Here is a 25517-nt window from a genome sequence, read left to right on the forward strand (position 1 = left end):
CTACAAGAGCAATACAAAGCATCATGAAAACACCTTTCTAGCAATGCAGAAGGAATTATGTGAAAACACTTTTTAGCCATAAAGATGACCTTCTGTCAATACACTGACTAAAACTATTGGTTATGTTCAAAAATATTACACAAACCAGTGATAATGCTTGGCAAATAGGGAACTTCTGACACAGTTACTGGTTTGTGGCTCTGCAACCAATCACCAGCTCAATACTGAAGGGGAAAAACAAAACCTGGTCATTAGGACTGCTCCTGTTTGCCAGGCCTGTGAGACTTTTAAAAATCACTTTGAAAGGAATTTTGAAAGACAGTCTACAAGCAGAAGTAAGCTTTTAAACAACTGTTTTGTTTACACTGCTCAGGATGACCCTGGGCAGGCTGCTACTCCAGGGTTTGCAGATCTTGCACCACTTCCTTCAGCAGTTTTCTGCTCAATTCACACCAGTGCTCATGCAGGTACACAAAGCACTACAAAATACAGCAATCCTTGCTTTTTTTGCTGAACATTATCCAAGAAAATATAATTTTAGGCTCATTTGCCACACTTTTTTATCCCCAAAACAATTGCTATGAGCATCTTCCAGAGGGATCTGTGTACTGAACTGGCAGTGCTGCTGCAGAAACAATCTGTATCTGAAGTAATCAGCAAGTTTACTATCTAGCTCCCAGGGCAGCCAGGCTTCAGTATGACTAGTTCTTGGACAAATCTCAAGATTTCTGGGCAAGAGCCAGAGGTCTCAAGGACAACTGAATCAATACCAGTTCCTCGCCACGATCTGCACAGGAAGCTGTGTGCAATAAACCAAAGCCCACCTGACGTGAACCACTTGACTGTTGGAAATGACAATATGTCAAGAAAACAAAATCTTGAGCTTGAAAATTTTTCCAACAGCTTTAGGCTGTGAAAAAACTACAGGGTGTAATGATTTTCAGCACAGGAAGTAGAGGAGAGATGCTTTAAGGGACCATTATGTTAACAAACATCAAGCAGTACCAGAAATAACAGTTCTACAGTTATTTCTATGCAGGAAAAATTCTTACACTGGGGAACAAAATAGCACTCAAGCACTTACTTTCTTCAGAGGAACTTCTGAGTCACAAAATGCCTATCTTGGTAAAGACAACTTATTTACACAATTACTATTTTAACAATCACATTGTCATAGTATTGCCTCACATTTTCTATCAGTTTCATTTACACAGTCCCAGTCCCCAGAAAAACAATTAAGAGCAGCTCTGGGAAATATTTTCACAAGTACAAGTGGAAACATGACAGTGAAGTGCCTCTGAGACTTTCGGTTCAAGCCCAAGATTCAGTTTCAAGTTTAGTGCTCTTTCCAATTTCTCATTAGCTGGAGAAATTTAGGTACAACGTCCCATAAACAATTCTCTTAACAACCTAAAAGCAGTTAGCGTGCCAAGAAACTTTGTAGACAGCAGTTTTTGAAAGAGCAGGAGAATATCTTTTAGCAATGTCACCAAGGAGTCAACCAATTACAGACTGAGAAAACAAGATATAACAGAGAACCTGCAGAGGATTTGACCAAGCTGCATGCACAGAGAGAGCAATTCACCAGAAAAGTTAATACTTGGTAGGGGTTGTTACATGTCTTCAAACCATTAAGAGCAGACTGCTTGTGATATTTAAAAGAAAAAAAGGACTATAAATATCTTGCATTGTACTTCATATAATCTAGAAGAGAAAAATGGCACATTGTTTTTGGAACTTCATTTTGTGCCATGTTTTATAAGAAAACATGCCAACGTGAGCATGCAAACCATTTCATGTCATGGATTTATCAACCAATTCTGGAAAACATTTCCATACAAAAAAAATTAGACGTGACAAAGGAAAAAAACCTGAAGCTGTAACAAAACTATGTATGTCACAACATTTTGAGCAGAAACCCACCCTCTGAGAAGAGTTTTGATCTCAATTTAAGCCAATACTTGTATGACCATCATGATGAGCTATCTCAAGCTCAGTTGTCTATACCCTGGTATGAGCTCAAGGCAGACAAGACCTGGCAGCCACCCTGCTGTGCTTGGCTTTGGAAGCAGAAGCATACACAGAGCTTCTGAGTGCTCAGTTGGCAGAATTGAAGAAGACATCTCCAATTAAGCATTTCTGCCTTACAAGCAGTTATTTAACAATCAGTCAAAATGTAGCATAATAGAGGTAAGGAAGACTGCCCTGGAAATCAAATTAAGAAGAGAATGTTAAAAAAGGTCTTGGGCTATTATTTAGAGCTCATTAAAAAACAAAACAAAACATTCTTCCCAAACTGAAAATAAATAACTGAATTTTGACAATGTGATACAAAATAGTATAAAAATCACTAGAAACACCCTGAACTTTTCAATAACTTGCCTTATCAGACCTGAAACAAAAACTGGGAAAGCACTGGGACCTATATTTTTTTTTGATGTTACACCTGTTTCATACTCACTTCTTAGTAATTGTATGCACAGATGGTTTTATAAATTATTAAGTGTTTTTCCACTCTGCTTTCTCTCAAAGTGTTGCAGCTAATTCTGAGGGAGATGACAGAATGACTTGGGGTTGGAAGGGACCTTAAAGGCCATCTTAGGGTTGGAAGGGACCCTAAAGGTCATCCAACCCCCTGCCATGGGCAGGGACACCTTCCAGTAGATCAGGTTTCTCAGAGCCCCACCCAACCTGGCCTTGAACACTTCCAGGGATGGGATATCCACAGCTTCTCTGAGCAACCTGGGCCAGTGCCTCCCACCCTCACAGTAAAGAATTTCCTATGAATATCTAATCTAAACCCAGCCTCTTTCAGTTCAAAGCCATTTCACTTGTCCTGTCACTACATGTCCTTGTCAAAAGAAATAGAAGATACTACAGAGCTTTCTACTAAAATAAAAGAAAGAAAAAGTGCTGATCTCCTTACCACCCCAGCTTTTTTCTGGTGATTCCTTCACTTCCCACCACTCACCTCAAGGGTAATTTCACTGATCTACAGCATTAGGTGGCTTCAATAACTAAAAAATGTAAATTTCTATAACCATAGGAGAAACAATGCAAGAATTACTATGTCAGCAGAATTACTAGGTCATCATAGCTTCACATAGATCTGAAGCAGAGAAACAATTGTTAACTATTACTATCAAATTAAGAGTATTCTTTAGCAAATGATAGCAGTCAGAAGTATCTTACACTGAAATGTGGAATATTTGAAATATCCATATACACGGAATATACATGAAGTTATTCCAGGATCCTTAGAAAGAAGACTAAATAAACCTTAAAACAATGCAATATACCAGCAGCTTTAATTTTTTTAAGACCAAAAATGTAGCTAAACTGGCAAAGAAGGGCTAAACCAATAAAAAGGTGCAAAAAAACTGAACAATTTTTCTAAGGTTTAAGTGAGTGTGTGGATGTGGTAAATGCAGACCACACTTGGACCACATCAACATCTGTAAGGAGTTTGAGCTCACATTTCTGCAAACTAGTCCAGTACTATTTTTCAAAAAATAATGTCAAGATGTGATATTCAGTGCCTTTTCTTACGGCCACACAAGAATCTTTTATGAAGACTGATCAGTGATGGCCAAATCAGGCTCTGGAAAAGCACACTAGAAGATGCAACATTTTCCCTTTGGATATTTAGAGCAAAATTATGTGGGATATTAGAGAACCACAGAATGGTTAAGGTTGGAAGGGAACACAGTGGGGCATCTGGTCCAACCTCCCTGCTCCAGCAGGGTGTTTAAAACCCAGTGCATTTCTATTTGGATGCATTCACAGGGATCTAGGAAAACAACATTTATCTTCTTCAAGCTTTAAAACCTACAGCTACAAAAAGATAAAGATCGTGTTTGGTTGGGTTTTTTTCCAAAACACCACAAACCAGATCCACTACCCCCCTTCACATTTGAGCAGCACCAATGCAGAAACCTCCCTCCCCACAGGGGAAACCTTCTCCCCCCACAGGAAACCTTTGTGCTACACATCTATGCAGTGAAGGACCCATCCTCAGCATCTCACCTGCAGCCCCCTGCCCACCCACTGCAGAACCTGGAGCCAGAACTTGGGTTGGAGGCTTTGTGCAGGACCCATGAGGGAAACCAGTTGCCTCAGAGAGGCTCCACAAAAGCCATGTTGAGAAGTACACACCCAGCTGGGGGCTAAAAAGCCAAATCTTGCCAAGGCACAGGCATGTGGGTCTTAGGCCCTTTATAATGACATTTCAAAAGGAAGGATTTCAAAGACTGCCAAGACTTTTGATGCCCCCCCCCCCCTTTTTTTTTTGTGCTCAGATTCTCCTGAGTAGGGAGTGGATTTAAAATCAAGAAAATTTTATGCCCTCTGCTCTCTCCTTCCTCTGCATGCTTGCTCCTTTTAATTATAGGACCTTGGCATATAACTAAAAACTGCACCATGTACCTAGAAAAAACTTATGAGACTCTCCCTGAAGCAATAAAGCAATGACATTAAGCAATACATGAAGAGAACATATCAACAAAGCAGTAAAACTGACTTAGGTGATAAGGGGCACTCAATTACTAAATGATCAAAACATGCTTCCCTGATCTCATTAAACTACAAATATCCTGCTAGAAAACACAAATGAAAAATGTGAAATCCTGCAATAACAATGTGCTTTTCTATCAAAGCTCTGCATTTCTATTGTGAAAAAATCTTTGTCATTTGTAAAAAAAAGCAAACCTCAAGTTCAATGTTTCTGAAGCAACCACTATGCTTTGCATCCTAATGTGAGATAATTCAAGTCTTTTAATCCTGGTTTTCCTCCCTTAAATTTAAGGAAAGCTTAATCAGCTTCTTAAAACTTTTCTTTTACTTCAGTCAGTCTTTTTGGAAGAAATTTCATTGAAACATATTCCTGCAGAAACCCTACATTTTGCCAATGTTTTCCAACAAAAGCATTTCGAACTCTCTGCTAGTACTACCAATCTGGCTGTAGCATCTCTTTTAGCAATTTCAAAACAGAAGCTCACCAAGTAGTGATTGAAAAGGCATCATATGCTCATTTTAAGTCTTGATCACTCCATGAACTGTCATTGTGCATGACTTAAGTATTTCACCTCTGTTTTACTGAAGTTACAAACAACACACTGAAGCTGCTACTGTTAACTTCCTGTGGGGTAAGCAATGCAGGAAGGTTGTGATGACTGGGAAGATATCCTCTCCTGACAAGGGATTGTAAAGTGCTGAGCTTACAGAAACCCCCCAAAATGCTTCTCTTTAGCTCTCAGGCTCCAGAGAGTGTAAAGGTCTCACATTACATAGACAATAATGCAATTCCAAGTTCTGTTGAATTTTACAGCTTCTCATATTTGCTCTAGAAAGAACAAACCTGAACTGAGCTCAGTCATTTCTCACAAACTTGTCTCTCACATACTTTCACATGAGATTAAGAAGTCATAACTCTCAAAGATCTAGGCTGCATTTTAATCAGGATAACCTGCCTGCCTCAGAAAGTATAAAGAATAAAAGGAAGACTTAAAAACACAAGCTGACCTTGAGATTTCACCACATTGCTTCTGGTAAAGAAACAGACCATTTTCACACTGGCTTAGGTATATACACTTAAGTTTATCTGTGCATCTATATATACACTCCTGATATTTCAGAGAAAGAAGGACAAAGAACACATGAACACTGTTGCCAAATTTAAAGGAGTTAATTTGATTTGAATGCACTTCTACTCTGCTATCTTTACTTTTACTGTAAGAAAAATGCTTTTGGTCAGTGTGAGATCTGTTATGGGCAGCTCCACTGCCTTCACCACAAACATACTGGTGTCAAACTCATCGAGAAGCCAAAACCCAAAGAGAGCCCACAAGCACAGCAGAACAGCAGCCAGAAGCCTTACATATCAATGACTGGTTAAGAAAAGCTCAGACAAGGCACATGTACTAAGGTATTTCAGTCCAGGAGAAATTCTGCTATGTAGATTTCTGTATTTTTTTTTTTTCTGAAGTATCCAACAGGTTCTTTATTTATCATTCAGTGAGAAATTTCTATAGCTACTCTGAAGCACAGAAACCAAAGACTGAGCTACAGCAAAAACAAAGCAGATTTTATAGTTTACTTCCAAGGAAATAACAGGCTGCAAATTAATGCATTTCTGAGGTTAGACCCACAAATTACAATTTCAACCTGAATCCACCTCCCTGCTACCTGACTCTCTATTTTATCAATTTTATAACTGCAGGTGATATGAGGTACCTGTAGCATATTTATTTGTCTGTGATTTTCTAACCCTCTAGACTGGTTGGCCTGAGACAATGAAAACAAAAACCAGTATCAAGAGTGAGGACAGTTGGTTCAAAGCATCCAACACCCTTAAGTCAGTAAGAAAACTTAGAGCATCTTCAATGCACTCTGGATAGGATATTTGCCTAGAAAGCTGTCATCCTTTATCACTCCATCAATCTTATGTAAGAAAGCATGACTATGCATACCATGTCTGCATTACTGCTCATTTTTATCCTACTTTGTGGAAAAATCAGGCATACGTGGCTCTCTTTTAATACATTATAAATCTCATAATTCCAAACAGTTTACATGAAAATAAATTATAGGGTAGTAGACCAAGAGCACAGATCTCACTCTTGATTTTAGCTGAGGCTTTTAAACCTCACACCACCAGACTCTAGGCTCATGTCTAGCCAAGAGTAAAAACAATACAGATCTGAAAGCCTCAAATTTGAACATTGCCACAACACTTCCAGCACAGTTTCACCCTGCCTTAAATCATTGTAAGCACGATGGTGCTTTTTCAAGTCACACATCTGCACTTTGTGCCACATCCCTTGCTTCAGCATTAGCACAGCTAATGCTGCAAATTATGTATTTGCTAGGATTAGTTTTAAACCAACTAGCTGTCCTCATTTGCTGACTGCATATGTACACACAGCACAAGGGAAGAAGCAGAGAGGCTTAAATGGACAGCAGTAGGATTACTTTGAGCAACAGCCCACATTTAAACTGTTTAAATCAACCATAAAAAACTGTACCAGAACCCAAGGAGTTCAAGAAGTACAGAGAAAGTTAAGGGAGCATTTGTGAGCAGAAGTAGGATCTTTGTGACCCTTCCACAACAACAGGTACCTCATACCTACTAAACCTCCATGGACAACAGCTGAAGAAGTTTGGCAAAACCCAGAAACTCAAGCAAGGGGTGAGCAGGACATTGTAGGCTGCACAACACTACTTGGAGCTTCCTCTACCACCTTCATTGGACGAGCAAAATACTATTGCAAGGATACCTCACCAGAAACTGCAGCACAAAGTTTCTGTTCTCAGTGTAATGCCCTTTTCTGAGGATAAATACATTATCACAGAATCACAGAATGGTTTGGGCTGAAAAGGAATTTAAAGATCATCTAGTTTCAAAATCCCCACCAGAGGCAGGGACAGCTTTGCGTAGACCAGGTGGCTCAAAGCCCCATCCCCCCCGGGCTTGAATGCTTCCACAGATGGAGCACCTTTCTTTCAGAGGACCCATTCCCTTACAGCAAAGGATAAGAATCCCTCATAACAGGAGTACTCGCTCAGGGCATGAGATGTGGGTTCTAGCCTCCCCTCTCCTGCCAGGGTCAAACTAATGTCTACCAGAAAAACACCTTGCCACTTTCAGGATGGTTATTAACAGAGATTCAATGAAAATGGATCATTTATATTTTGCATTTGAGAGCATCACTCCATTTCTCCAAGACTGCAGTAGAAAAAAATTTAATTATCACATGAGAAGCATGGCCTTTGTCCACCCTCCAAAGTTTTGACATTTCCTTTCTTATTTTCTAGGTATTAGCTGATTGCCACATTGGCAACTGCTAAATGTGGTCAATAATGCAGTAAAATGGTTCATAAAGTACCAAATTGGTTCCATAAAACTTCAGGATACGGGCTGGAAGGAAAGAGCAGTTCTAAGGGAAAGTCAGCTGAAGTATTTGTAATTGCTGTTTACCAGTACTAATGATATGCTAAATAATCATTTAAGTGATCTTATCGTGCAGAATTTAAAGAGGTTATTTGCTGACTTACATATTTAGAAAGTAATAGTTCTTCACATTAATCAAGCCCAAGTTCTGCTTTTTGGCAGCAGTTTTCCCCTGACAAGCATTTTCATGTCAGTATTTATCTAAACTAATTAGCTCACCAGCTTGAATAATTCTTATGAAACTTTTCTTCCCCCCTTAACTTCTTATGTTCCGGTTTTGTGAAGGAAACCAAATTAATATCACGGGGTTTGGGGTTTTTTAAACAATACGAACTCACACAGATCTTACTGAATGACTATGGCAAATTTTTCAATAACATTATACTTTACAAAAAGCCGTATAGGAATGTGACTGTGGGCTTCCTACTGCCTCTGACAAATTGGGGTTAAAATCCTCTGTATATAAATTCAGAGGCTTCCATTTGGCCAAAACTGAAAGCGGCTGTAAACACTGGATGAAGTATTTGCAAGTAATTTGACATGAAAATAAAACAAACCAATGCAGTAGCACCACTAATCCTGACAGAACATATGTTGGGCAAAACCTTACACTAAAGATATGAAAAATAGTAAGCAGTTGCTTTAGAACAACACAAATTCCAGATGTTCTTCTACAAGTTCTGTTACCCTGACCACTTCACCCCCTATGCCTGGAGGAGTTTCCAAAATAATTCATGAGGCTTCTTTCCTATCATTTCTAGTATTTGCTTACTATACCAAGTGTTTTTTAAATTTATTTTAGGTTTTCTTAAAACAGTCATGTTCTGCAGTTGAAAAGTATTTTGAGTAAAAAAATTTCACCATGGAACATCTGGCAAATTTCTGCCAACTCGAACTCTGAGTTTTTAATCCTGGGACTTAGAAAGTATAAGAATGAGTAGAGCCAGAACTTGCCACAGTGTTTGGGAAAGGCATTTAACTTATTTCCTGCATCTACAGCAGACAGAAAATTCAAGTATTGATGTTATTTCAATCACGTTTGCAGAATAACTGAAAAAACACTAAGTTAGAAAAAAATGCAAATGAAAGTTTAGGAACTTGGGTATTTTGTTCTAGGTAAGGCATTTCTCTTCCTACCTGACATTTTAGAGATTCCTTTCATTCTATTCCTATCCACTGAAAACCATGCTGTTAAGATTGTTTATAGTCTTTTTTACATTTGTCTTTCCTCTGAAGAACATCAACATCCACTTTTCAAGCTTTTAATCTCTATGATCCTTTCCTTCACTGTTTAGTCCATCCCTTTTAAATCAATCAATTCACAGATAAAAGCTTGGAAAGATTTCATCTTTTATCTAACCTCTACTAGCCTACCATGAGATCAACTAGACTTACACCCTCAACCCAAGAGTAGAGGGGGGAAAAAAAGTACTCTAGCAGCCTAAAAACTCATACAGAAGGACAGAAATTGTTTACTCTATCTATAAGCAAGAGAGGAGCAGTTATGTCTCTTATAAAGGAAACTGAAACAACTTTAAAGAGGGAAGAGAAGTATTTCAAATCATGAGAAGAAAGAAGTCTGGAATTTTATTCTGAGCTTCCTTTTCCCTTTTTAAGCAATTACACAATCAGCTTTTACTTGCAATTTGTATGGATTTCATATGCATTATGCTAACAAGTTTCCTGACATGGAGGAAGGAGCCTTTAACTGCCTCTGCAACAGCTGCAAGGGATTAGGCTGGCTAGATAAAAACACTCTGTTCATCCTAAGTCTTTTAATACTCATTTGAAGTCTTATCTGCCACACCAACACAAAATAGGGAAATTTTCAGTGCCATAACAGCTTCACTCTATCTGCATAGGTGGAGACCACCACTGCACTTTAGGATGGCAGTGAACCACTTCTCAGAAGCAGTCTCAGCGACTTCAGGGTGGCTGAGCAGGCAGCCCCAAAAGACAGCTGATATACCAGATGATATACAAAATACCCAGCCCTGCTTCCCCTATACCTATTTTTCCAGAGACTTATGGAGGTGAAACAAATTAAGTCTCTTAATGGACCTTTTTGCTTGGCTGGAATCTAATCTAAAAATACAAAATTTTAATGTCTGTACTTTTGTCACATTCAGTAGCCACTGTAATTATCTCAAGATGATATTTAATAGAGGGTTTTCCATCCAAGGGCTTCAAGCTATAGCAATCAAGACAGCCTCACATCATTCCAGTGTGGAAGTGAATGAGCTCTTATGTGGAGGGAAGCTTGAGGACTAAGTCATAGAAAACTTTGCCAGAATTGGAACAGAAAATCTGTGGCACAGCCAAAAAGATTTCCTGGCTCTCAGCCCTACTTCTCAACCATAACAAATTCCTTCCAGTACATACACATGTTCAAAGAGAAACTCCAGTAAATAGACCAAAAAAAAGCTAAAATCCATTAAAATAACTAGATAAATAACAATACTTAGGTCAAAGAAAATATTATCCTGCCACGGCTTGCCTTCCTTGCAAGTTCTTCTGCATAAGACTGCTTAATCCAAGAGAGAACAAATGCCTGTACCATGACAGAGGTGTGCCTCTAACAGCAGTAGCAGTAGTTACTGAATAATGGTCTTACACAGAACATTTTGTGCACCTGACAACCCTCATTTAACAGTGCATACTCTGGCCTTGGAAACACTGTAAGAATTTATTACAATGCTATTGATGTTGAAGTTGCTTCTTTCCCCTCTAAAGAACGTTCAGTATTAGCATCGGCACAGACTGAATGCAGTACATTAGACAAGGTCAAATGCATTTCACCTTTGAGCACAACTTTGGTTTAATTCCAGCTCTGAAGGTGAGGGTACCACCAGAGGAACATGCAACACTGGTCAGCACAACTCAAAAAGCTTGGAAAGCCTTCAAATACTTGTTTGATTTCAGTGAAATGGTTTTTGCCACTCAACTTGGACTTCTGAATTTAAGGGATCCTGCCCCCTGTGTCCTAAATGACAGCAAGTAATCAACTCTGTGGCATCCTGGGGAGGAAGGAACAGTGTCCTACAGCCACTCTCCTAGGACACTGCTAAGGTTATAAATACTTTTCCTTTTGAACCCCTGAGGTGGAGCAGGCTTGCCACACAAATCCAAAATCACTTAAATAGGTATCTAAACTCAGAGAAGCAAAGTTATGTGGTAACTGCCTGAAGCAGTACAAAAAACTTGCTCGCTGCTTAAGTCAGAGATGATTTCAAACATCTCATCAGCTCCTGGCTTTAAGGAGCCCATTCTTACTCTGCCTTTGGTGCCCTTTCAAGAGCCACAGGAAGCCTGTTGATGGAAATGCAGGCTTTGCTCATATGGCACTAGCAACAAATGACAGGTCCTAACTCATTCCATCTCTGATGCAGATAGGCAGACAGACTCACATATGCATTTCCCTGCAGCAACAGCATTGTTTCCTTTGGAGACAAAAACCCCTCAGTGTACAAGGCCCGCCCTGCAGCTGCTTCCTCCTGCCTACCCCCTCCTTCCCATCCTAAAGGAAAATAGCCTGTGGTGAAGGAATATAAGCAAGGCCATTACCCTGTCAATTCTTCTTCCATAACTGTTAAACTTCTCAAAATTTAAGGGGTTGGGGCTACTAAAGTCTTTTCTGAACCTGTCAGCACAAAGCCCAACATCTTAAAACATGATCCAACAAAAGGAGAGAGCAAAATGAGGCTTCTTCCCCCTTGCTCATGCTGGAGCCTGGCCAGAAGGGAAGCCAGTCCTGACTCCCAACTACTCCCAGCGCACTAACACAGGTTCTTCAGCTTGGACAAGCTCACAGAAATTAAAACACTGCTTGGTAACAATCAGCTACATCTAAATTAAGCAAGTGGATATACAATTTGCCTTTGCCATTCGCACTTTTACACTGAAACAACTCAGCCTGCCTGCTCAGTGGTTACTCTCCTTGCTGAAACAAGAAGGGGAGGAAAAATCTGTCAGTTCAGGCGTTTCACATTTTCACCTGCAGGTGGAGAAACCCTGCAGCTGAATGCTGTTTCTGGACACACACAAATATCACTTAGGTCGTCAATTAGGGCAAAGTGCATGTACTGTACTGCACCAGAAGGGCTCAGGGGCAACAGAGTCCTAATGACAACACAACCATACACATAAAGCCCTAAAATGGGCTCCGAGTAGTATCCATGCTTGTAACAGGAGCAACAGCTAGGAGCCACAGCAGGGCAGGAGCTCTGACAGACAGAGCAAAGGCTGAGGATGTACCTTCACCACTGCTTTAAAGCACATTTACAGTGGTAAAATGGACCAGACATCCCACCCTGCCTCTGCACCCACACCTTTGTCAAAACACCAAATCAAGTTCTAATCACTGAGATACACACTCATTGCCATTTGTATCTCTCAGTAAACATGAATTATTGCTTAAAGCTTTGACCTGTGACACCAAATTTCTGTACTTCAGGGATTTTCATTCCAGTTACTGAGCCTGCCCCACAGAGTCTTCATGTGCAAACCAAGTTGGAGCAGTAAAACTGGGAGCAGAGCTCCTGCAACCTGATGCAGAACATTTGCAGGAAAACCCTTCTTTTCCCATGCAAGGTTGCCAGGAACAGAAACAAAATTTAGTGTGTGATGACTGCTTTTGTGAGAAAAGCCAGGAAAACCTTTATGCTAAGGTAGATGTTAAGTTGGACATGAGAGACTCTGCCAAGCACATACTTTCATTTCTGACTGACTTAAAAGTCCCAGATGCACTATGCTTTACATTTAAGCATGGATTTCAATATTCAAAAAGGTATCTTATGGTTATAGCCTATTGAAGTTAAACTGCTTGATTTCACCTCAAAATCAAGTTGAAAATGTTTCACAGAAGACTATAAAGAAAACTTGAAATAAAATGAGCAAGACCCACTTTTGCCTAATTCTGAATTTCATCTGACATACCTTACGCTAAGAAACTGTGCCAAAATCCTATGAAGCACTATTATTTACTCTCCTTCACAGCAGACTAGAAAGGTTTTGCCCAGAGCCTTGCTTAGGTGCAACTGATTAAAATACAGTTCAAAAGAACCATGCCACCCAGCCAGATATGAAGGGATTTGTTATTCTGAGACTTAGACTGGGTTTGATGCCAGAAGTGAGTCTATCCAAGTTGTTGTTTAATAAATGAGTCTGTCTAAACTAAGATTTATCTCATATCTGCCCCTAAAGGCAGTAAGAGCTGCTTTTTCTTTAATATTTACTTAACAATGTAATTAGTTACAACATGTTTTTGTTTCAATTATTAGTGCCTAATGGGAGTATTTTGTGCATATGTGGTAACTGTCCCCCTTGAAATTACCAGAAACAATTGCACAGTACACTATATGCATTTGTTGTATTAATTCTGTGCTTACATATTCAAGAAAATGCTTTCTGTATCACAACACTTCAAAAAACCCCTGGAGCAATTTTTTTTTAAGAAAAGAACCACCTTTCTGATTAGAAATAAAGCTTGGGGTGTATCTTCTAATATGGAACAAGTTTAAAAAAAAATCTCTCCTCCCACTGCAACACATCTCAGTCCTGTGAATATCCAAAAGCAACCCTCTCTTTTTCAGTAATTATTTGGTGCAATTATTTAATTACCTATCGATGTCACTTTGTCCCTCTTGAGGTTTGTACTGGTGTATTGGGGGAATTTAGACAGAATCACTCAGCTGATTTCTGGTGATTAATGTGTTCTCTATTACAAGCAAAGCTATTAACAAAAGGCACAATGTTAGTTCAATTCTATATTAAAATCCCACAATTACTGCTATTGCCAAAGAAAAACAGGAACTTGAGTGCATGAGAGTTTAGACACTGCGAAGTCTCGTCATAACTGCAGAGGAAGGTCTCCAGACCCCAGTAACACTGGCAAAGGACCTCTCAGGGGGCATGGAAAGAGTTAAGAAGCAGCTGCAGCACTCTACAAGCTGCATCTGCAAGGTACAGCAGAGACAGGGGAAGGCAAACAAACCAAACTGAAACCATTCTTCCTTGCCCAGCCTCTTCTTCCTGTGATGTCACGCTACAAATTGCCCGGGCGCTCTGCTCTGCTCTCCAGAAGGAACTGGGCTGGCAAGAGCTGCAGAGGGCTGCGGGCTGCAGGAACAAACACGCTCTGGAATTCCGTTTCTGCCCTGGCAGGCAGCTCCCTTCTGCCTCTGCTTCCCGCCCCATGGGGCCAGCCAGCGAGCCGACAAACTTGTTGCATAGAAAGAAGGGAGAGGGGGAAATGCAAGTGCCGACACTCCGCAGCGTCCAGGAAATCGTTTCCTAAAGCACCCTCTCCCAGTAAATTCGGATGGATGAGGCTTTGCTGGCACAATCTGCAGCCAAGAGTAAGGCAGAAAGTCCTACAATGGCTTCATTGAATCGAGGTGGGAAATGGAACTAAGCAAGCTTTGGGGTGATCTCATCTGCCACAAATGATGCGTTTTCTGACTTTTGCAGACTGGCTATGTGATTACAAATAGCACTCGGCAGAGAAGAGAGACTTCCCGGAGATTTCTGCTGGAGATGTACTCCCCTGCCACAGAGCTCACCTTCCTTCCCTGAAGCTTCCCAGCACAAACTTGCCAAAGCACACCGTTCAAATATATCTGACCTGCAAGTTCTTCTGGAATTTCAAAAAAGTTGCAATAAAAATACCCGAGAAGACGCCAAATCACAGGAATTTTTAACACACCATTATAATGGTAAGCTCTAACTGTTCCACTGAGGACTCCTTTAAATATACTCTGTATGGGTGTATCTTTAGCATGGTGTTTGTTCTCGGCCTCATAGCGAACTGTGTAGCGATCTACATTTTCGCTTGTACTTTAAAAGTGCGAAACGAGACTACAACTTACATGCTTAATTTAGCCATATCAGATCTGCTTTTCGTGTTTACATTACCCTTCAGGATTTATTACTTTGTAACCAGAAACTGGCCCTTTGGAGACATTCTCTGCAAGATTTCTGTCGCCCTCTTTTACACGAATATGTACGGGAGCATTTTGTTTCTGACTTGCATCAGCGTGGATCGCTTTTTAGCTATAGTACACCCCTTCCGATCCAAGACCCTGCGGACCAAACGGAACGCAAAGATTGTCTGTGCTGCAGTATGGATAACCGTGCTTGCAGGCAGCACACCAGCAAGCTTCTTCCAGTCCACAAACCGCCGAAACAACACGGAGCAAAGGACGTGCTTTGAAAACTTTTCAGAGGACACGTGGAAAACCTACCTGTCCCGGATTGTTATCTTCATTGAAACTGTTGGGTTTTTCATCCCGCTCATCCTGAACGTGACCTGCTCCACTATGGTCCTACGGACCTTGAATAAACCGCTTACGTTAAGCCGGAATAAAGTAAGCAAGAAAAAGGTACTCAAAATGATTTTTGTCCATTTGGTGATATTCTGCTTCTGCTTTGTGCCTTATAACATCACCTTAATACTCTACTCCCTTATGAGAACACAGACCTGGGTCAATTGCTCAGTGGTGACTGCAGTGAGGACTATGTACCCCATAACTCTGTGCATCGCTGTTTCAAACTGCTGCTTTGACCCCATTGTCTATTACTTCACATCAGATACCATTCAAAATTCCATAAAAAAGAACCGGTCCACCAGACCGCGGGATGTCAGATTCTCTGAAAGGCCAGTTTCAGAAAGCTTCATTCAACACAGCCTTCAGACCATAAAAATGAAAATATTTGACAGTGACTCCACAATATAAACTATATTAAAAGACTACTGGGACTAAACTGGAATTAGAAGCCTGCACATTTCCTCAGCTGTGGACATATATTCATATATGTAAAGGCTGTGCTACCTTCACATCTGAAAAGTTTATTACAAGGCTGTAAAAGTGTTAAGCATAATAGCACACAGAAAAAGTATTTTAAAAATCTATGTCAAGGGTTCGTTCTGACAGATTGTATGTTAGAAATGAACTTTTGAGTTTAGAGGTTAACCAAAGTCCAAGGACTGTTTCTCAAGTCAAACACAAATGAAAAAGTAGGTTGTTTTCCTTCCTGAAGTTAAAACATTTGCTCAATTTAATCATGATATCAGTTTCCAAGTTACTGAGGAGGGGGGGTGAAGCTACCTGCTCCACACTGCAGGAAAATTGCCCCATATTGTCATATCACTTCAGATACTGTGTCTTGCCCAGTTCCCTCTTGCTTCTCTTACTCCTCCCCTACTGTCTTTTTCACTGCACTTTCCTTCTTAGGGACCATTATGTTCACAGGAGGCTTCAATCAGTGGGTTACAAGAACTTTGTTTCTCCCAGGTTTATCTGATAAAAATACATGCTCTCTCCACAAGCCTGGCCCCCATAAAGCAATTATGTCTCCTGGCAGTTTAGAGCATCTGGAAATGTCTCAGACAAACTGGTTTTTCTTCTCACCTCTCTCTCAGAAGCCTGTGTGATTAAAACAAAGTAACTCGTAATGACTGAAGTTAATGCTCTAGGTACAGTACCACTTTATTAAACTCTTTTGTGAGGAGTTATTAAACTAAGCATGACTTTTGAGGAAAACAACATCCTCTGAGTAAGTTAATTTGATCTCAATGTACAGTTTCGTAGTTAAACAAGACATTTTCTACCTAGAAATATACATGTGCATCAAGCTGATTATTTCTTCCAGGAGACTATTTGGTGTCCCATAAAGAAATTCAAGATGCTGTAATTTTGGAGTTCAACTTCCTCTCAATTTGTGTGTCCTAGAAATCATTTGAACATGAGCATGTCAAATTTCAAATGCTATTTTCTTTCAAACTTTAAAAAGTATAAAAATAAAGTACTTGGGGCTACATGCTGGCAAAATTAATCAAGACACTTGGAAAAGCCAGCAACATGTAAAAGGAGAAATCCACATATATTACTGTTACAAACAGGAATACATAGACAAAACTGCTTTAAAACATCCTGCTATATATGTTTCCCAGCTACTAGAACACTGTGTACATTTTCCTGAGAATTAATTTAACATCACTGTAAAATAAAATAAAATTAAAAGGTAAAATAAGTGTTGTTTTTTTCTCCCCAAAAACAATGGAGTCAAGAATAAGAACTGAGTCTAAACAAATTTGCACTTCAGATTTAGGGCAGGCAGCTGCAACACACATAGAACACTGAGACATTTTTGCACCAGGGCTGTATACAGAGGAGTGAATCAATGTAGGAAAAAATGCATATTGAGCCATCAAACTATATGATATGTTGTTATCTGAATGAGCCTATTTCCCTATGCAAAGCTTCTGTTTAACTGTTACAAATCAACCATACATTGCCTCCTACTACTGGGAAACCGAGTTACTCAATGACTGCTAGGAGCTACTGCTGACTGAATTTTAAATTTAACAGCATTTTCAAACTTAATCCATATAATTTATGAAAGGAAAATTCATATAGTATGAGCTTAAGCTACAAAGATAGCATAGATATAAATGCCTGCATGACATCTGAAATAAACAATTATCTTTGTTGGGAGTCCTAAACTCTTCTGATACATATCCAATTTCAAAAAAGTGCATGAAACTCTTGGCATGAGTTACTCCATCTTCCATATGCCACTGACAAATCCAAAATCCTAAACCAGATATACATCTCTAAAGTCCCAATGACTGACTCTCTCTTTGAGGGGTGTGTTTAATATTAGACTCCCTCCAAGAAGTGTGAGACAAAAGCCCCTAATGTCACTGCTGGGCTGTGTTTCCAGGGTACTACTTACTCCCCTGAGCTTCTCATAGCTGTTACTCAGTTGAGTGACAACTTGTTCAGCAACACCCCCTCTGCCTTACAGCAGTGAGCACCCCAGAGCCTCACCCTGATAAACAGAACCTACTCTGAGATTAAAAAACTGCAGGGGGAAAATAAAAACCCATCACTGACTTAAAAGCAGAACAAGCAGACAAAGCCACGTATATGAGTACTTCCCTTTTAAACCAAACTTTCCTTGGTATATTACCTCAAGTAGTCTGTAGAAGCACAGACAGTAGTTCTGCTTTGCACTCACTCTCCAGGGCAGCAGCTTCTGTTTTTTAAAAGAGCACAGTGCAACACAGTACAAAAGCTTTCTGATCAGTTAGTAGCATGTCCAGAAGCTATTTGAGGAAACTTTGTATTTTTTATTATTAAACATTTTCACTTTTTCTTAGGAGGAAAAAGAAACCCACACAACAAACATCCTAACAAAAAACCCAACACAATCAAAAAGCATCATCTGTAATGCTGAGAATCAGACCCTTACTTGAAAAATTCCTGATCTGATTCACAAGAGGGGGAGTAAAACTGCACCTCCCACAACAAGGTGATATAAAGACAGGGTACCAGATATTCAGGACTGGATGAGGTTTTCTCTGCCTTTTCTGGTTCTGCAACAAGATTATCCTGGAGAGCTGTGGATGGAGCAATTCCTCAACAGATGCACTCCCTCTCTCTGCTCTTGACTTTGATACCAACTCTTTTGTCTCTCTGGTAAGGTCTTATGACAAAATTTAAATGCAAAATCTAGATAAGAAGTTACATTCCTAAGTCATGCCAAGACATTTCAAAGAAAAAAAGGCCTACATTGTCAAAGCTCCTGAGGATCTGAATGTGTTGCAACCGGTACTTCCTAAAAGTGCATTATTTTTACTCATATGCCTACCCAGGGAGAGCTAGGAGTTCAGTTTTAGGATCAAAACTTTAAAAACTGTTCTTTGTAGTGTGGTTTCCACATCTACAGAGTGCAGAAAATGCACACTTCCTATAAAAATAAACGCAGGGCAAATTTAATTGATTCCAAGCATGTTTTAGATCTAAAGGCAGGTAGATATTGATAACTAGTTAATTAACCAGCAGTTTTAAAAGACAAGGAAAAGAAATTTGCCATAAACACCTTAAACTTACTTCAACATATCATTACTTCAACATCAAAATCAAAAGATGTCCTATTTTATACTTTCTGTATTCAGCTTGAAGTTTTAATTTTTTAATTGCCAGGCAATTTTTTTTTCACCTCAGTATACAAGTATTTTACATTTGAAGAAATACCAATACCAAGTCAAATATGTCTTTATATTTTTCATCTAAAAGTGTGTTAAAAAAACTCCATAGAAAATACTTCAGGCAGGTAAGGAATCCTTAAATTAAATCAACCTCCAAGCTTTGGTTTCTTAAGGAGTAACCTCAGTCACAGAAATGCAAAACTTGAAAAAGAGCTCTTGAGACCAGGTAAAAGATAAGAATAGCTGATCAGACCCCAAACATGCAGCTAATCTACAGTCCTGACTCCAACAGCAGACAAGGCTGGATGCCTGGGGAACAAGATAACAGTAGGAGAAGCACACAAGGCTTTCTCAAGTGCTGTCCCACTTCATCAGTCATATCTCAGGATTTTCTGGGTCAGATATATTTGTGTGTTCAGGAAAAATTTTTCTTCTGTGAGCTTGTTCTGTCTTCCTGTAAATGTGTGTTAAGTTTTTAACGTTGACAGTAGTAAAAAGTTCACGTTGTGTGTGCACATATAGGGAGCAAAACTAAGAAACCCAAACATCCTTTTGTTTCAAATCTACTAGTTTCATTAGTGCCCCTCTCATTTCTTTGGAAAGAGGCAGGGAGCACTAGACTGTCACTCAATCTTTCCATATCACTCCTGATCCAACAGTCTTCCGTGATCTCTTGCAAATGAGAAAGATTTTCACTTGCAATTTCAAGAACCATCACAACCAAAGATGAGATTTCTAGAATTACACAAACAACCCAGCTAAAATTAAGAGAACCCAGTGAGGTTCAATTTGAGACTGGTAATTTTGAAAATCCCACCTGAGCACAGTATCCTCTAGCCTTATTTATTCAAGTTATTTTCTAAGAGTTTTATCCATGAGAAGCAATTTGTTCATCCTTTTCCAGCAGTAAATGTAATATTACAAGGTTCTTGCATCTAGGCAGACCTGTGAATCCTGACAAGTTCCCTTTTTTACTAGACTATCATCATTTAGACCTCAGGGGTTCTGGCATTTGAGCACCACTGACAAAATGAAAGATGATACATTTCAAAAGCTAAGTCAAAATGTAAATCAGAATGATTCTAAATCTAGAAGACAGAAATGCCTGGGCTGCATTTGTTATCCAATTACCAGAATACAGAAAACATTGTATAAACACAGCTATCACTGCATTAGCACATTTACAGCACATACTCAACAGAGTTCATTTAAGATGAGCCAAATTCAGAAAGCCAAGCTAGCAAAGTCTAACACTTTTAAGACGCTGCATGGAGAAGTTTTGCTTTCACAATTCTGGTTTGATACTGAAGCCTTTCACATTTATCACCTCACCCCCATTCAGTTCCTGTCATACAGCTGCTTCTAAAAGCAAGCCCAGCTCTTCCCGTAAGAAAACTGAACTTACTACAAAATTAAAACAAACAAAAAGAACCCTTCACACATTTTCCAGTCTTTTATAAAACCTATCACATTGCCGGAGAACTACAAATTCCAGAGCTGAGAATTTAGATTTTAAATAATTATTTTTTCCTACTTAAGAAGCAGTCTGCCCACTCCAGTTCTATCAGAACTAAAAGCTGTCCAGCAATAAGAAGGGGTAAATTTCCTGTAGTTTAAACCTGAGGATCAAACCACAAGCAACGACAAAGGAAGGCCGCTAGAAAGAAGTTATTTTATGATGAGATAAAAAGAATATTTTTGCACACACATAGTTTTAATATTTCCCCTAACTCTATCTTTTTTAAACAGTGAGTTCCTGCCTTAAAGAGCAAAATTCTTAAATAACAATGCTAGCAACAGGAGGCACCCAAAATTAATGCAACCATCTTGTGAATAATATTAACTCTACCTCACATGAAAACAACTTTGGCTAGCCTAACTGCTCTTCAGAAGAATTCTGCAAATCCCACTGCTTTATGAAAGGAAGTCAATTGGAAAATTTTATTAAGTACATAGCAAAACATGGACAAAAATGAGAATACCAACAGTGAAGCAAGTACCAAAATATCTACCTTTTCAGCCTAACAAAAATGTTTCATTAATGAAATCAAATCAGAAAAATGCTGGTCTACTTAAGTTATTTCACACTTCTTGCATGTGAAAGAAAGTTTACCAGATATACTATATGTTACTGTATTTCACACACTCCCCTGGGTAGCAAATAAAAAAAAAAAAAAAAAAATCAGTACTGACTGCTGTCCAGATAAGATCTGTTGAGTTCCTCCCAGCTGCTGGAAGGTGTAACAGGCACACAGAGAGCATGCCAAGCACGGGCTCTGCTGTGGGGAGGGTGACTCCCAAAGGGAAAGCACAGGGTGCTGGCAGTCCAGGAATGACCCTGAGCCAAGTTCAGACCAGGCAGAGTCTACGTGGGTGAGCCTCTGCTCAGGAGAACACCAAGGATGCAGCTGCAGAGGCTCCACACTCAGCTGTACCATGGGCACTAACCAGCCTGCACCTATCCCATTCTGACAAGCAAACCCAACCCAAAGGAAAAGCTTCCACCAAACCTAGAGGGATTACCTTTCTGGAGGGTGCTGAACACTATGCCTGCTCAACAGCTGTGAACAGGGGCATCCACATCCCCCATAAGGGCTTTTTATTACTGGAAGGTTACTGTAAGATAGTGATACAAACACATAACTGAAGTACTATGTATTTATACAGTACAAAAGCAGGCACAAAAGCTCTTATTTGGCCTACAAAAAAGCAACTCAAACCCTGTTTTTTTATGCATGCAATAACTTAAAGAAAATGCAGCAAGAAAAGAAACAAAAACATCTTCCAATAATATATAATTTGACAGTTTGACATGATACTAGTATCACCTTAAGAGCTTGAAAATTGAGCACACAGCTGGGAAAAAACCTCCATATTAGAATGTTTGTTTGGCACCCACTTTGCTTCTTAACATAAACTAATTTTACCATCCATAGAAAAGTTAGCAAGAGTGAGTCAAATGACACAGCAGTAAGGAAAGAAAGAGTAATAAAAGGTTGTGACAATTATTCAGGACTTTGGCTCAGATAAAATAAGCCAGACCAAAACAAAAACAAAACCAGCCAATCAACAAGAAAACCTCAAGAACTAAACCAAAACTTCATTTTAATAATTTTACCAATTTCACCACAGAGATTCCTAAAACTACAAAATCGGAGAGCATAGTGCCATCCAAGGAAGGAGCAACAGGGATACTAATCACAGAACTTAACCCAAGCTTTATTTACTTTTGTAATTAAGGAGACAGCTACATCAAACTTGGCACAAGTCAGCAAGATTTTACAAAACTGAAGAACTGCCAAGATACCTCCGTGAATTCTAATACATTTTTCCCTCATGGACAACCTTCAAACATTCCTACAAAGTATTTACAATGCAGATATAGCAGTGTTGCAGGATGAAAAGGTCAAACTACCTCGAAACGTAGTAGGACTAAAATCAAATTCCTACAGCTGAGATATGACCACAAAAACATTGAACAGTATTAAAATGAACTTTAAAAAATATTTTAAACACCCCAACAACTTGAAAAGCAAGGAATCCCAGAAAACTATTTCACTATTCCTTGTTACTTATAATCAGCCAACCTTAAAGAGAAACAGACTAAAGAAAAGTCTACCACGTTAATGCAGACATTTCTGTGACTAAATCTGTACTTAGTACTGGTGTACAGACAAGATATCTTTATGGGGCACCAAGAGAGCTGGCAGCTCCACTGAGCACAGCCTGTAAGTCCCAGCTCCCTGTCACAGCTGTAAATCTATAACCAGAGCAATCCTGACACAGCCTGGGTACATGACCTGCACGTGAAAACACAACAGCCACTACAGGCAGGATACAGCACAAGCAGCCACCTAAAGCAAACTTAGGCATAATTACACAACCACTTCTTGCTAATCTCCCTTTCATGCTTTAAGGAAGGGGGAAACACAGCTATGAAAAGTAGAATTAAGCATATGACTTGCTTTTCCTAACCTTAACAGACAAAACTATAAATCTAATTTAGGTTTGTCATTGAGGCAGATGGCAGTGGAAAATGAATAATCCCACTGTAAAATACCTGTTTAAAATAAATAGAATGAACCGCTTCCTGGAAGTACAGATCTGTCTCAAGTGCAGAGGAAACCTAAGTATCTAAGTTGTAGAAGTAGGACTCATATTCTCTTAATTAGAGAAACTCTACACCTTAAAGCAGTAGGAAAAAACTTAACATTCTTAATCAAGAACGGCATCTAAATGTGACAGAACGAAAACTCTGCATAGTTGCTTTGTCTTAGGTAATCCCTTTGGTCATGTTTGTACTTGAAGCAAGAGCATCTTATGGGGTTGGGCTGACTTGGTATACCTACAACAGATAAACCTGTTAACACTGCTAACATAACCAAAATCCTCCAGTCCTAGTGAGTGCTTTTTGCACTTTTGTGAGTGCCTACCAAGAAGTGAATACACTGTCAACCCAGACAAAAGCAGGAAACACAGGACCTCAGTTTTAAATGTTCTGGCTTCTCTTCCAGTAGCCTGAAGGAACTGCTCAAATGGTAACACCCAAGCATGAATAACAGCTTGAGTCATCCTCACGATAAATAGGAGTGGCAGGGAAGATTTTCAAAGTGATGGGAGAGACAGTGAAGATTATAATTCGCTATTCTTCCTGGTTTTTTAGTTTGCCTTCAGCTGTAAAGGCAGATAAAAGTTTCAACTCTCAAAAAGCACAGCACGGTTTTCATTAAAGGAAACTCTTCAGGAGTACTAGAAGGCAAGCATTTATTAAAGAGTGTGTGCATATATATAGCCAAAATAAAAAAGCATATAAACATAAATATATTCATATATTTTTATTACACTATGTGCTATTTTCACAAATACCCAAAAAAGCAATCATCTTACAGACTCCTAAAACTGTGCCTTGTATGATAAAGGCAAAATCATAGAAGGTTTTCCAGCCACAGCTGTGACAACTGAAATGTCATAACCTTAAAAAAAATTTAGAGCACATGCAGCAGAATCAGTATGAGCCTTTAGCACTATCACGCTGAGGAGCAGTGGTGGTCGTGACCTCTCCCATCCCACATGCTTCTGAACACACTCATGATGCAAGCAGAAATATATTTAGTATGTACAGACAGAAAACCTCAAATATGTTCTCAGTTCCTTTCTGAAGGTTAAAGCTGCAAACTCCTAATGTAACTTTGTCAAAAGGAGCGTGGTGAGCACATGACAAGCTATCCTTTGGTGACCCATGGTGAGCATGTTTTGTCCCCTGCAAGAAAAACCCTAGAAAATTCCATATTACAAATCCTTGCCCATTGCAACTTCCAAGCTGAGACAAGATCCTAGGTGCCTAAAATCCAGAAACCCACAAGACATGACTGATGTCTGCACGAGCAATCTGATGCCTGCAATTCCTGAGGTGCCTATCTTTACACTGGTGAAGCTCCCTCGGTAGATTGCATCCTGCCAGTGAGCATGCTTGCAGATGTTGTTGTCCTGGACATGCTCAGCGCTTTTTTTGTGCCTAAGGCTGTTGTCCCCCATTCCTGTATCTGAGGAAAGGCAAATATCAGCAGGCATGGAAGGAGTATGGCCGACATAGACTAGCTTTCCCAAGAGAAGGCAGCTGCTGTGCAGAAGCCGGCATGAGTCCTGCAGCCCGGAGGGAAGACAGCCCAGGAACGCGTGACTCATTTGCCAGTGCTGGAGTCACTCGTGGTTGAACCCCCGACTACATCTGGGGTTGGCAGCACAACGAGCCACAGCCTGTCCTGAGGCCTCATGGGCAAGTGGCAAAGCACAGCTTGCACCCACATAACTACACATTCTCCACTGCTAATCCATACCAGCAGCTGAAAATAGTCCCTGAGCTGCATCATGCCCCAAATCTCGCCTAGGCATTGTCCCGAAGAGAGATGACAAATGCCAGAACAGGCCAGGGAACACATTACCAAGGAAACACCCCTGATGACTGTGGGGCAATGCTTAAGCCCAAACTATTGTGCCTTTGAGGCCAGTAGTACAAACTCAGCCCCAAATACCCAGCCCCTTGCTGCCTGCCCTTACTTGGCTGCCTATCAGAAGATTTTAGATTCATTCTTTTAACACAACAGCAAACCAATTATCCAGCAACCTAATGTATCAAATGTTAACAATGTGACCATTCCTACTTCTTCTTGATTTAAAAGGAATCACTTAAGATGTCAAAATGAAAGAGGGTTTTAAACTGCATGTAGACACCTACCTTCAGAGAAGCTGTAGGACTTCAGACACACCTAACAGAAATCCCTACCAAGAAGGATTCAACCCACAAGAAAATGTATTAACTCCCCTTTCTAGATGTACAATCATCCTTACAAGGAGCACAGAAACCTATTTTAAAATTGTACATCCAAGGAAACAGGCACTAAACACTTGAGAACAGTAAACTCCACAAAAATTGTGTCCTTGCACAATCAAAGACCAGGAGGTTGCATAGCTAAGCCTGTACTATTCCAAAGTACTAAGGAGCACTTGCTGACCTGTAACTGCTCATAGCTTTACCCTGACCTGGATTTGTCTAACGCTTTTTATGCAAATCTTAAA

The 25517-nt window shown here is 39.7% G+C and overlaps 2 protein-coding genes across 5 annotated transcripts in view; one reads left to right on the forward strand and one right to left on the reverse strand.

Annotated features, from left to right (window-relative positions):
- RB1 (RB transcriptional corepressor 1) overlaps positions 1 to 25517 on the reverse strand; it is a 71881-nt gene that overhangs the window by 13366 nt on the left and 32998 nt on the right. The gene's annotated exons all lie outside the window — the stretch shown is intronic.
- LPAR6 (lysophosphatidic acid receptor 6) lies at positions 13997 to 16978 on the forward strand. Of its 4 annotated transcripts, none has more exons than XM_059839022.1 (2): positions 13997 to 14661; positions 14868 to 16978. In XM_059839022.1, exon 2 carries the CDS (start codon positions 14947 to 14949, stop codon positions 15679 to 15681), a length of 735 nt encoding a protein of 244 aa, XP_059695005.1. In that variant the 5' UTR covers positions 13997 to 14661; positions 14868 to 14946; the 3' UTR covers positions 15682 to 16978. The 4 variants fall into 4 exon arrangements, with proteins under 4 accessions (XP_059695005.1, XP_059695003.1, XP_059695002.1 ...); XM_059839020.1 differs by having other exon boundaries at positions 13997 to 14343; positions 14417 to 16978; XM_059839019.1 differs by having other exon boundaries at positions 13997 to 14343; positions 14440 to 16978.

Source organism: Haemorhous mexicanus, chromosome 2, assembly GCF_027477595.1.
Source record: "Haemorhous mexicanus isolate bHaeMex1 chromosome 2, bHaeMex1.pri, whole genome shotgun sequence".
Taxonomy (NCBI): Eukaryota; Metazoa; Chordata; class Aves; order Passeriformes; family Fringillidae; genus Haemorhous; species Haemorhous mexicanus.

Excerpts from the sequence above, each read along its gene's own strand:
- LPAR6 (XM_059839020.1), top strand. The coding sequence starts at position 14,659 with ATGGTAAGCTCTAACTGTTCCACTGAGGACTCCTTTAAATATACTCTG.